We start from the raw sequence: 12,652 nt of genomic DNA, 5'->3' as shown, positions 1-12,652 counted from the left end.
AGGCTTTGCACCTGCTCCTAACACTTGTATGGATGAGATTTATTCCTTAATGGCTAAACAAACCACTTGTGATGATCCTAGAGCATCACCACAAGTATAAATAGCCCATCCATTTCATTCATTCCTTGCTCATTCTTCTCATTCCTCTCTTCACATCTGCTTTGGAGCTCTCTCTCAAGCATTTGGGACTTGTCTTCTTTGTAGAAAAGATAGCAAGGACTATTGTGAGCCTTCTTTCATTCTTTTTCTTGCTTTTTCCTTATGTAGTGCAGAAAGTCAAACAGTTTGGCCAACAGTTTGACTTTCGGTTTTGACCATCAATTGGTCAAGTCAAAGTTCAATTGAACTTTGACACGTGATTGTAATCACGATAGTTATAATCCTGCGCGATTATAACCGCTGATTACCACGTTATCTAGTTGTAGTGTCGAGTCAAAGTTTCGGTCAAAATGCGTTTTAGCACGCATTTTGCAACGGAACTACTTTAGGGTATCAAAACACTTTGTTTTGATACCAAATCAGTAGGTTAGACATGTTTTGACATGTCTAACTCGACACTATTAGTTTGTGCTTGTTTAGGGTCGTAAGATAAGTGGTCTAAACAACCGCTTATACTTCCGAACCCGACCCGTTTGGTCGATCTTTGGATCCGACCAAGCTTAGTTAGTGATCATAAATGCATAGGGAATAACCACTGAGGTTATAACCTTATGATCACGTAGGATCGGTTAGTCATTTGCTAGTTAGCTTGTATGCCCATAGTAAATGACCAAAATGCCCTTTTGAAGCTAGAATCCGTAATTTGACTATGTGAACATATTTTTGACAAGTAATCTGATTTAGTAACATGTTTAGGGATAATTGGGCATGTAAGACTTGGCATAGCACATAGATTACCGTCCGAACATAGTTTTACGCTAACGACGCATTATAGTGGCTTATGTTACCATAATGGGTCGAAACGGGTCAAAAGCACTTAGGTAGGCCTTTCAATCAGAATGTTGGGACTATTAAATCATACCATATGAGTTCAAATACTCATTTGATTTATAGAACCTCATTCTATCCTATCTCCCGATTTAGGTGTCGATTTATTTATCTAGCAATCCGATACTAGGTACCACTTGATTCCTTGATTTCCCGTGCATCGATAGTTCACAAAATCAAGGATACCCTACAATCTCAAGTGAGTACATAGTTCCCCTATTTTACTGTTTCCGATTGTTTTGGGGTGATCCATATGTGTTAAATGATTTCGATGTTTAAACAATGGTTTATATTAAATTAATAACGATTTTGATAAGGTGAACAAGACTTGTTGGTTGTAATTACATAACGAATAACATTCATTAATTTGGCCAAACCGACCAGTATTAGGTTATGGTACCATAGGATCTGACAAATCCCGTTATCAGACTGCACCCATGGTTATGTGTGGGTTAGGTGGGTAGCGACCGAACCTGATGATTTTTAACTTACCCTTTGGTGGTTAGTTAATGCGAGATTGTTAACTTACCCTTTGGTGGTTTGTTAATGCGAGATAGGCGAGTCACGAAGGTTTGAATGTTATTAGCGAGGCGACCAAAAGTATTTTCACTATTAAAACGAGTTAAACGATTTTGGGATGAGTTACACGATTTGAAACAAATTAAACGAGATAAACGATTTGGTTAAACGATTGGTTTTGGGATGTGATTAAATCATGGGACAGGTGTAGCATGATAATAGCATGGTAGATACGCCGCTGGTACATCTTATATATAAATGCTCTTATCATACTACATTTTGTGTCATTATTTAGTTCACTGGGGAAACGATTTTAAAACGATGTCACACAACGAGGTTTTTGAAATGATATAAACCATACGAGTTTTATTAACGAGATATTTCCAAATTATTTTACTAAAACAAATGTTTTGGGTTAAGAATCATGGCTACGAGATTTTATAACAAACTATAACCAGTTTGATTTGAGTTGGTTATTTATGTTGCAATACTATATTTTTCAAAACAAGGTTTGTATTTTGACTCTTGTAGTCTAACAAGGTACTGCAACATATAAACTAGCCATGAATCCGACACTCTCATAAAACCTATGTACTCGCCAGCATTTCTTTGCTGACTTTGTTTTCACATATGTTTCAGGTATTGTTGATTGATGTCGATTGCTAGAATGCACACTCATATAGGACTGGACGAGGCCTTAGTGACTTAATAACAATGATAGACTATGTTTAACTTGTTTGTTAGATTTCAAGACGATATAAACGTATAATGTTTAATAAAACAAAACTTCAATATTCCGTGTGTTTTGAAACAATGATTCTGTTACAACACTCCCCGACGTTTCCGCCACGGTTTATTGTTTTAACGTGGTCGGGGTGTGACACAACAAAACCATTGCTTACAAAATTTTGTATTCAACATAACTATTGAAACACTTATAAAATATTACAAATATTATTCAACATTTACTAAAACTTCTTTCAAAAGCAATAAAACATTTTATTAAAAGACGCTTTTTCAGCAAACACTAAGTCCATATACCAAATTCCTTTTTCTAAAGGATCAACTTTTCACGAAAATCTGTAAACTTCGAAACTTTCTAATACAAAGTTACTTAAAACGGCGTAAACTTATTAATCTCTAGAACTTTTCAAAACCTCACTCGATATGTCAATTAACTTCAAAACACGTGGGCAAGGAGACTTCATAAGGACCGACAAATTTTCAAGTTATGTAATCTCTTTTAAAACCGTAGTAGCATTTCCATTCTTTTTACAAAGTACGTTTCACGTAACCAATAGATGTTTTATATCTTCTTTACAACCACAAACTAAATTCTACGTACCATGCCAACTCAACCTATTTTGATTCAATAAACTTCACGTTTTGCTCAAACCATTATACATACATAACATTTTACACGTTTTAGTCAATAACTCACAACAATCTCACGCATGTCACTCGTTCCATTCTTCTTTCATACTCAAAACTTTTAGTCTCTTACGCGCATAAACTCGTATATTTCGATTTATACTATAGACAAAATCATTATTTCCTACATCCATACTTATACATTTTATGCCTTCACTAACGTTCACACTTACACATTTTTGTTATACTCGTGGTTCAAAATTCATACGTTTTACGTTTATACATACACTCTCAATTATACATTTACATTGTACTTACATTCATGCTTATAGTACATTCACATTCATGTTCAGACACTTTATGTTCCATCTACACTAGTACAACTTTGTTTACACTTATATTCATACACATATATTTTATTCATACTTAACCTTCATGTTTTACACCTATATTCACATTCATATTCATATCTATGCTCATACATACGTGCATATTCATACTTAAACTCATAATTCATACGTTCGTACCCATACGCGAGCGTAATCCGAGTGATTTGCTTACATGGGTCTCATACATACTTAAGCATGGACTTGCTTACATACTACATTCTTACACGTACACATTCTTAATTTTAAATTATGTATACCCTGACTCATACACGACTAGTACAAGCTATGCGGATTATGCGACGGTCAATATAATCGCCGGTGCACACGGGGTTATAGTGATGAGCGTATGAAAAACCATAGAGTGTACTACTGTGTATGGTAAGACACGGGATGTAACATGACACCGAATACGAAACGGACGTAACGTGGTCAAAACATGGTGGATACGCCGTTGGTACTTCCTATATATAAGTGTTTTCACTATGTTACCAAACTTTCGTAAAATGTGCCGTGAGAAATTCAGTGTTTTGTAGACCTTTTGGACCTAATACAAACTTTAAGCCACTCACAAACGCATTATATCCAATGATCCATGACGAGAATTCATTCTTAACACGCTACCTTGGTCTATTCGACACTTATGCTATTCGTACACTCATAATCGTTTATTGGAACAATCGTTCACCCGTATACCTAAATTATTCTCTGTTGTCACAAACTTTAAAGCCTCAATTTTAAGCAACCCTCTTATGTTTGCCAAAACCCTTTCACGTTTTCCTTCTAAACAAATTTCGTGACGAAATTTCCTAAAGGAGGGGAGACTGTAACGCCTCGTATTTCCATATTTCCATGGTTTTAAGGAAAGACGTGATCGCCTTTCTATTTTAAGAATTTCAATCGAAACCGAATCGAGAAAACGGATTTAAAACGCGAAACGATGAATATCGACACTATGTTTACACATATATTTTTTATCTAAAAATTTTATTTTACGCTCTTAGGTAATGTTCGGTTTTAAAAACGGGTTCGTAGGTGATGACGGGCCATTTAAACACAGAGATTGGGCTTGTGGGCCTTGGGCCCAAACCCAAAGCCCACTAATTAAACCCTAAGTATAAGACACTAAGCAAACCCTAATCTCCTTTATGTTCAACAGTACGCAACTTCATCCCTCCTCACCTTTTTTTTCTTGGCATTTATTTGAAACTACAAGTAACAATACACACACACTTATGAAGTTCAAACTTACCCATCTCTCACACCTACACTTTCCCCCTCTCGATCTCTACTGCCAGCACCCATACTTCATCTCCCTCATTCCATTATTTGAAAACCCTAATCTCACATCATTTACCTCACCCCCATCTACTCTATAACACCCCATACTCACAAATCAGAAACGAGATTCACGGCGGCGGTGGAGTTTGGCAGTGACAGAGAGGGAGAAACGATGGAGAGAGAGAGTCGGCGTCGCCCCGCCGACGACCGCCGCTGATGGTCGATGATGAAGTTGTTGCCGTTGTTTTTTTTATGCTAGTGACGAAGGAGGGTGAAGAGGATGATGGCGTTCGACCGGTGAGCAGCGGCCTCAGGCGACGGCGGCGGCCAGCGGTGCCAGCGGGTGAGGTGGTTCCGGGTGGTCCAAGGCGGTGGCCGGCGGCGACAGTGGTGCAGGACGACAAATGTTATTCAGCGGGTTTCGAGTTTAGTTTGGGTTATGTAAGTTCGGCTTGATTTTCGTCAACAACACTACAGGTTCGGTTACTTCTGATTCAGCTTTGATTCGGGTTTTACTCTACTCAAATTCCGATTCAAACCGATTGTTTTGTATTTCAGTTTCGGTTCCGACTCGGGTCTCGGTTCAAGTTTTGGACTTTATTTTTGGTTCGGGTTCAGTTAGCCGGTTTTGGTTCCGCCAGCCCGGTCAACTCAGCGGGTTGACTGGTCAACACAGGTCTAAGGCAGTCAGCGAGTCAACGGTTCAGTCCGGGTCAGATTTGGTTCCGTTTTCGGTTCGGTCAAACATGGTCAACTCAGCAGTCAACTGGTCAAACCCAGTCGACTAACGGGTCAACGGTCACACTTTGTTCAGATTCGACGTTCGGTAAAATTTAGTGAGGCGATTATTTTTATAGTATCGTGTTTATATATTTTTATAACTAATCAAGCTCGAACCAATACAACTGACGTTTAATGATATTCTAACATTTGGCGGGAATATAGATATATATTGTTTTTATTATTGTTGAATTTTGGCAAAAACATTGACGACTTGTATCGTCGGGATCGTCCAAAAACAGAGGAAACTCTGCCCAGTTTTTCGTAAGAATCCGCAAAACAAAACATGTATTCTTTTAAACAAAACATGTTTATATGTATACTAAAGTTTATTATACAATCTGTTTTCTTTTTGAAACATGTTTATATAAACCAAAATTTATCTTCTTAAACCTTTTTTTAGAATTTGTGAGTATAATTCAAATCCAAAGGTTTTATTGATTAACTCATTTCTTTAAATAAAGCCTTTAATAAAGAATTATTATAATTCTTTTATAACACTAATGTTAATTTTTATAATAAAATAAAATGTTTAAATATTTAATCTATAATCTATAAACAATAAATATTAGGATTACTTATTTTTTTTACCTACAAATAATGAGTTCGAGACATTTTAAATATCTAAGTCAAACCCTCTCGTTCGTTCTCTTGAATTGTTCCAATCTTTACTCGTGCGTTATTTTACAAGGAATTACAACCACAAACACTTATAATCTCGAGACGTCGGTGTTCCATCCTTTCCATCTCTTACACTCATCAACAATTGGATAATCGGAAGACTTAGCAATTAGGTGAGTATACTCGTATTCCCCCTTTTACTTTTATCACTTTTGGGGAGTAACATGTTTTATCTATCAACAAACTTACACATGAACATTTCGCTTAAACACATGAACATTCCTATAACATGCTTGTATACGTGATGGCTTGATACTTTAAACTTGGGTGAATCTTATGTGTTGAATTTATCATTAACTTCGTACGAGCCAAACCGTGACATATGTAGCGCTATAGGATTAACGACCCGCCCTTTATCATCGGTTATGTCATGAGCATATTGCGTTTCCTTGGTTTGATATGTTAGACACATGCCATGTTTAAATGTTTATCTTGAATCACATGCTTGCTATGAGGAATTGTTTAAAACTTATCTTTTGTTATGTACGTACCAAACTTGTATACTCGCCTTTGCTTTTGCATTGAATTGTATTTTAAACATGTTACAGGTTGATGATGACGATGCTATGAAAAGAAGTAGCGTTGATGCCTAGATACACATATAGACGTTTAGGTTTAATATGTCGTATCAGTTTTGCTTATGTTATCATGTATTTCTTTTGAAGTTGTTACTTGAGTTTATGTAATGTTGACAATTGAAAGTTATGAAATGAAATGGGGATTATTTAATTATCGTCACAAATAGTGTTATGATGTCTCGAGCAATCTTCACACTGCGTCTCATCCCGATGTTTCCGCCATTGGTTGGGGTGTGACAACCACCACCGTGCACCACCACTGCCATCGCCATTCACCACCACAACCACCACCAACGTTCACAACCACAACCTCTCATCTCCACCACCACCTCCTCCCTCATCCATCCACCACCACCACCACCAACACCATCAGTCACCGGAATTTCACTGTTGTTCTTCGACAGAACTTAACCGGCGAAGGTATTTCATCTCCAATTCCACATCCTCATTGTTTTACCCTTTCAATTCCCATCAATTTTGGTCTAGTCAAACCTAGGGCACACAATCATTCATCATGATCCTTAACCTTAAATTACACAATGTAGCTTATCAGTTTGCTGTTTCGTTAATATAATTAGCATGTTTTAGTAATCTGTACGGATAATGTGAGCGTTTTAAGCGTCAATTTTGCAGTGGATCGGTTGCTTTTAGTAAGATCATAACTCGATTAACATGATTGATTAAGCTTTTGATTTGAATATGATAGGTAATTGATTCAGAATATGATAGGTAATATGCTTCTTCAGTTTATGAGTGTGATGGTACTGGTGTGTTGTGTTGAATGTTGATTGATGGCTGGAAATGCGGCATTAGAGTCGGCTTTGACTAGTTCTTCTGAGCAAGTGTTTTCCGGAACTTATATGAATAGGCATAGGGGGTAGTGTGGATGATATCCACACCTTGTTCCAGAGTATATTGTTGGAGTTGATTGTGGTTCAGCACCAAGTTGAATGGTGTGATGGTAGTGGATGGATGAGGGAGGAGGTGGTGGTGGTGGAGATGGGAGGTTGTGGTTGTGAATGTTGGTGGTGGTTGTGGTGGTGAATGGCGATGGCAGTGGTGGTGCATGGTGGTTGTGGTAGGGAATGATGGTTGGGGTGGGTGTGTGTGTGAGAGAGAGAGAGAGAGAGGGAGAGAAAGAGTTGGGGGATGTGGTTATAGGAGAGCCCTCTATTGGATTAGAGTTTAATTTGGAAAGAAGATGAGATTGAATTTTATTTTATTATTTTAATTAAAAATTTGTTATAATAAAATTTGTAATGACCAAAATGCCCGCCCTTCACTAAACTGAGGAAAAGGACAAAAAACCAAGTTTTTTTTAGAAATCTAAGCTAATTTCACTTTTGAACCAAAATGACAATAAAATTGAAATCATGGGGACGCAGATGCAAAAGGTTTGAGTTTTGAACTAAAGTGGGAAAAGTGACCAAACCTTAGAGAGCAAAATGGCAGTTTACTCAAAGGTTTCTTATAGAAGTGATTTGCATTCCGGTCTCTATAAATTGAGTCGAAAAATTCTAAACCAAATTGGGTTTGAACCCACCAAGTCTGCAAATTAAGGTTCAACCCAGTTCTCACTTTGCCACTTCAACCGCAAAGTCGAAAAAAACCAGCATGTTCACTAGTTAGCGGTCCAGCCCATAAGTCTGCAAATTAAGGTTCAACCCAGTTCTCACTTTGCCACTTCAACCGCAAAGTCGAAAAAAACCAGCATGTTCACTAGTTAGCGGTCCAGCCCATGCGAAGCAAACAGGTGATGACCCTGGTTCTCGATCCCACCAGCCGACTGGCCCAGGTTTAATAACACTGATCACAAAGCAACCCACTTGCCAAATTTAACCTTGTAATCCTTATTTTTGTGTTTTTTCTTTTTAATTCTAGACAAGCTTAACATGATGTTTATAGCAACATAAATGTTACTCTAATCACAGGTTGTAGCTTTTACCGAGTTTGGACCAGAACTATAACATGTAGAAAAAACCACTAGAAGGTGTCCCGAGCATAAACCCTGAGGGACACCCTCTGGCGGCCAAATCAATGATGTACACATGGTCGATTTTCTGTAGTAAACCCAAAAGTCAGGGCACACGCCGATCCATCTACACTAAAGCCATCAATGCAACAGTTCGGCCATAAACGTTAATATTAGGCCTATTTGGTTTCAGTCCCTTTTATCCGCATTGAGACCAAAAACCGAAAATCCAAAAGCAATGCCATAATCAATCTGCCTTTATCAACATCAAAATAACTCCAAATTTCAGATGAAAAATAAATATTTACATAATATTCTCATTATTATTATACAAGAATATACATGAAAATTTAGAGAATTTAGAGCTGACTATCCAAGCAGCCAAATTCTTTTTTCCCCTTTCGGGTACTGAACTCATAAAAGAATCAAAATCAAACAAACAACTGAAGATCTTATCACCGAAACAAAGACCTCCATATATATTGATCAAACCTGATTTCATCGATCTGATCATAAAAATACTTGCTCAGAACGCCTCATACACGATCACGGTGAAAAAGTATTAGATGACTCAAAGCTAGTATGCTTTCGCTGCAAAGAAACCTGTCTTTCCATCTTCAACTGTCGATAAAAATTCGATATAAACCTTTCAGCTCTTTTATCAACATCATCCTCTTCTGGAAAACTTGTGGTTCGTTGCAACGGAAAGCTTCTCGTCTTCTGCAGCTCGCCTTTCTCCGGAGACATCTGAGAGTTAGGTGCCATGAAAGGAGTCACCCATGTGCTTTGATCTTGGTCCGAAGAGGACGAGACGATTGATGTCAACCCTAAGCGTTAGTTGAAGCTGCGTCGTCGGCTGCTCAAAGCACGAGTACGACGACCACCACCGATGAAAGAGGACGTTCAATACAAAAACCAGTTGTAAGTAGAGAACTGCGGAAACCACATAAACACTCATACCTATTGTTTTAATTGTGATACATAACACGTTACACGGCTATGTAATTGTTTACCCCACTCTCTTTTCCCATTCCATTATATCTGTCAAGAACCACATACAAAATGCATTATGCGGTTCTCGCGTTTCTCTATTTAAAAAATGCTCTATATTGAACACACCGTCCCTCTCTGTGTATGTATGTGTGTGTATAGACACGTGTAGTTATTGTTTATAAATAAGTTAAGACGATTTTATCACCACCTATATTCCAAGCGCTGGCATACAAGTGCTTATGCTCTACTTAAAATTGGTTTTCTGCGGCAAGTGGCCTTGTATATAAATGTATAATCAATAAATTTGTCTTCAAAAAGGAAAAAAGAAAGGTACCCATTTGATAATCTGGTTTCTTTAAAAAAAGGAAGCTTCGACTCACAAAATGCACAGTCTAGAAAGATTAATCAATCAGTTTGTTTTCCTCATCTTCTTCATCAACGCCACAACACTCGCCATCACTCTCCAAATCAGATTCTGAACCATCACTCCCCTGCTCATTATCACCGATTTTGACCTCATTCCAAGACTTTTCAGAACCAATTTTGACTTGATCTAAGTCAACTCTGTCAAAACGATCACTCACACTTTCCCTCCTATGATAAACAAACTGATGATCCGTATTCAGTCTCCTCAAAGTGATCAGCTTAGCCAACTGTCGTCTTGCCAAATACACCTCATTCGGTTCAATCAATTCCCCCTTATTATACGCTTCTCGCAAGAAAATCGTATGAAGCTTCCCGTAATTCCCTCGCGTCGAAATATAAAATATTCCCTGATGTTGAAGAAGAAAATCTTTAAGCTTTTTCGGCAGATTCATAGTAATCCTAAAATGTGCAATTCTCTCCAAACTAATCTTTTTCTCGACAGTTAACGATAATATTTCATGAATCATAGCAACCGCCCTCTTTTCCATCCTCTTTTGAGCCTCGAGTGATCGCATATCGTAACCCGACACGTCCTCGTACGGTGACCAATACGGAAGCCGTTGCCATTTCCAAATGGCGATTTTGTAATACTTCCCGGTTTTGAACCCGGGTGGGAAATTGATAATAAACGAAAACCGTATGTTTTCAGCGTCTCCGCCTTTTTCTCGATACTCGTATTCCCTAACTTTCTCTATAGCACAGACACCGAGTTCCGGGTCTTTTTCGACTAATTCGATGTACTTACTTTTACTTTCTTTATCTTCAAATAATCGAAAAAATTCGGGGTGTTTCAGAATTACGGAATATTCAAAGTCCTCCGGGAACCCGAACTCTCTCTTTGCAATCCGTACATGCTCTAGCCCTAACCGTTTAGTGTTTGACAGCATTAGGAGCTTTCGTAAACGGGTCACGGAATCATCGATTTGGGCCATGACGGCTTCGTTTTCTTGCTGAATTTGGATAAGGGCTTTTCTTGTAAGTCTGCAGTAAAGTATACGTTGAACCGGGTGTTCGAAAACATCGAATATGTGTGGGAATTTGAGGACAAAACGGCCCGCTTCAAACTGTTTGAACCCGAGTCGGCGAGAAAGATTGTCTAAACGGGCTGATGAGAGCATAGAGTTTGGCTGGGAGAGAATAAGTTCTTGAACTTTAAGAACTTTGCGTATTTTTTTCTCGATTTCCATGTAGTTGTCGTATCCATGATCTCTAACCCGTTGTTGCTTTTTGGGAATTGAGGTTGATTGTGAAAAATCATGAACGAAAAACAGAATCAAGTTCGGTGGGTGTAGAGATCTTGAAACTGACTTTGAAACTTGAACCAAAGGTCGAAAAATTTTGTGCATTTTGGCGAACAGGTTTCGGGTTTAACACCTGAGAATCAGATTGAAATAATATCAAGCCACATGTTCAAATTGTAAAAGCACAATCACATATTAAAGAAAAAAAACCTTTCTTGGATCAGTGTTTATGATAAAAGTTTATACAATTAACATTCAATTATACATATTTAACAACAACAAAAAAATGTCAGGCATATCCTAGACATAGTTGTTAATGGCGAATAGCGACAAGCTACCTATACGCTACGTAGCAGTAGCGATGAGATAGGGAGGGCTATTTTATAAATAGCGATACACTAGGAAAAAATAATTAATTTTTTTATATGTATATTATATCAAAATACGGTGGTATATATGCTATTTTACATGTATATTTAACAAAAACCTAAAATCCAGCTATTTTATAGCTATATTTAATTGCTATTTATATTTAAAAATCCACAAAGTATGGCGATTCTTGCTATCAGTCACTATAGAGCAAATAGCGACACTACATTGATTCCCTACGTAGCGCGCTATAGCGATCGCTATAGCCGCTGTTGACAGGTATGATCCTAGGGTTTCTACTTTCTAATGCTTCCTCAAAAACAAACACAAAACAACTTAATTCACAAAATTCAGATATCACAAAGCGTAGCCAAGAAACATTGTCATGTCACTCATCATTGTAAACGCAAGCCCACCTTCTACTGTCTATAGTTCCCAAAACCTATGGAACATACAACATACTACCTTATTGTATTTGTAAAGTTTCCAAATATCAACAAGAAATAGTTGAAACAGCCATTGACGAAAATAGAAAGTTTACCTCGAGGGAAACTAAATCTGAAAGAGAAATCGTTTGAAGCCAGAAGTCAAAATGGGAGCTGTTGAACTGTCGTTTAGGTTTCGTTTGAAGGAACTGACTGTTTTGTGTGTCTCTGATGTTGCTTCTAGGTTTCAAAAACAGCGGTTGTGCAACTGAGAATGTTGATGAGTTGGGCCACCAGCAATAGCGGGCCTGCCTGGGCTCTTACTGAACTTTTTTCTCCCCAAGGGTATCAAACCAGCTTCAGGTATAGTCAACTCGGGTGCTGCAATACCCAGGTTAGGTATGAAACGAGGTCTAAGAGAGTGATTGGGTTTTTCATTTTCGGTTTTTCGGTTCCGGGTTTTGATTGGGTAGGGACCTGGCAAATACTCATCGGGTATGGACCTGGCAAATACTCATCGGCAGGGCCGTTTCTACGTTTTCGGACGCCCTAAACAAACTATAAAGTGGAGGGTCTTTTGCAAAATTATCATTTTCAACATATTTAGTAACAAAATCCTCCTTCTTTACCCGGGCTTGAGATA

At 37.9% G+C, this 12,652-nt stretch overlaps 1 protein-coding gene across 1 annotated transcript; it reads right to left on the bottom strand.

Annotated features, from left to right (window-relative positions):
- Positions 1-8,822: 8,822 nt before the first annotated feature.
- On the bottom strand, positions 8,823-12,381 carry LOC110880067 (protein ROOT PRIMORDIUM DEFECTIVE 1). Its single transcript, XM_035977507.1, has 3 exons — positions 12,126-12,381; positions 9,883-11,348; positions 8,823-9,411 (listed from the first exon to the last, which is right to left on the bottom strand). The coding sequence occupies exon 2, from the start codon at positions 11,318-11,320 to the stop codon at positions 9,950-9,952; it is 1,371 nt and encodes a 456-aa protein (XP_035833400.1). The 5' UTR covers positions 11,321-11,348; positions 12,126-12,381; the 3' UTR covers positions 8,823-9,411; positions 9,883-9,949.
- Positions 12,382-12,652: the final 271 nt, after the last annotated feature.

Source organism: Helianthus annuus, chromosome 9 (assembly GCF_002127325.2).
Source record: "Helianthus annuus cultivar XRQ/B chromosome 9, HanXRQr2.0-SUNRISE, whole genome shotgun sequence".
NCBI lineage: Eukaryota > Viridiplantae > Streptophyta > Magnoliopsida > Asterales > Asteraceae > Helianthus > Helianthus annuus.
The sequence above is the reverse complement of the archived record's forward strand: the minus strand, read 5'-3'. Positions and strand labels throughout refer to the sequence as shown.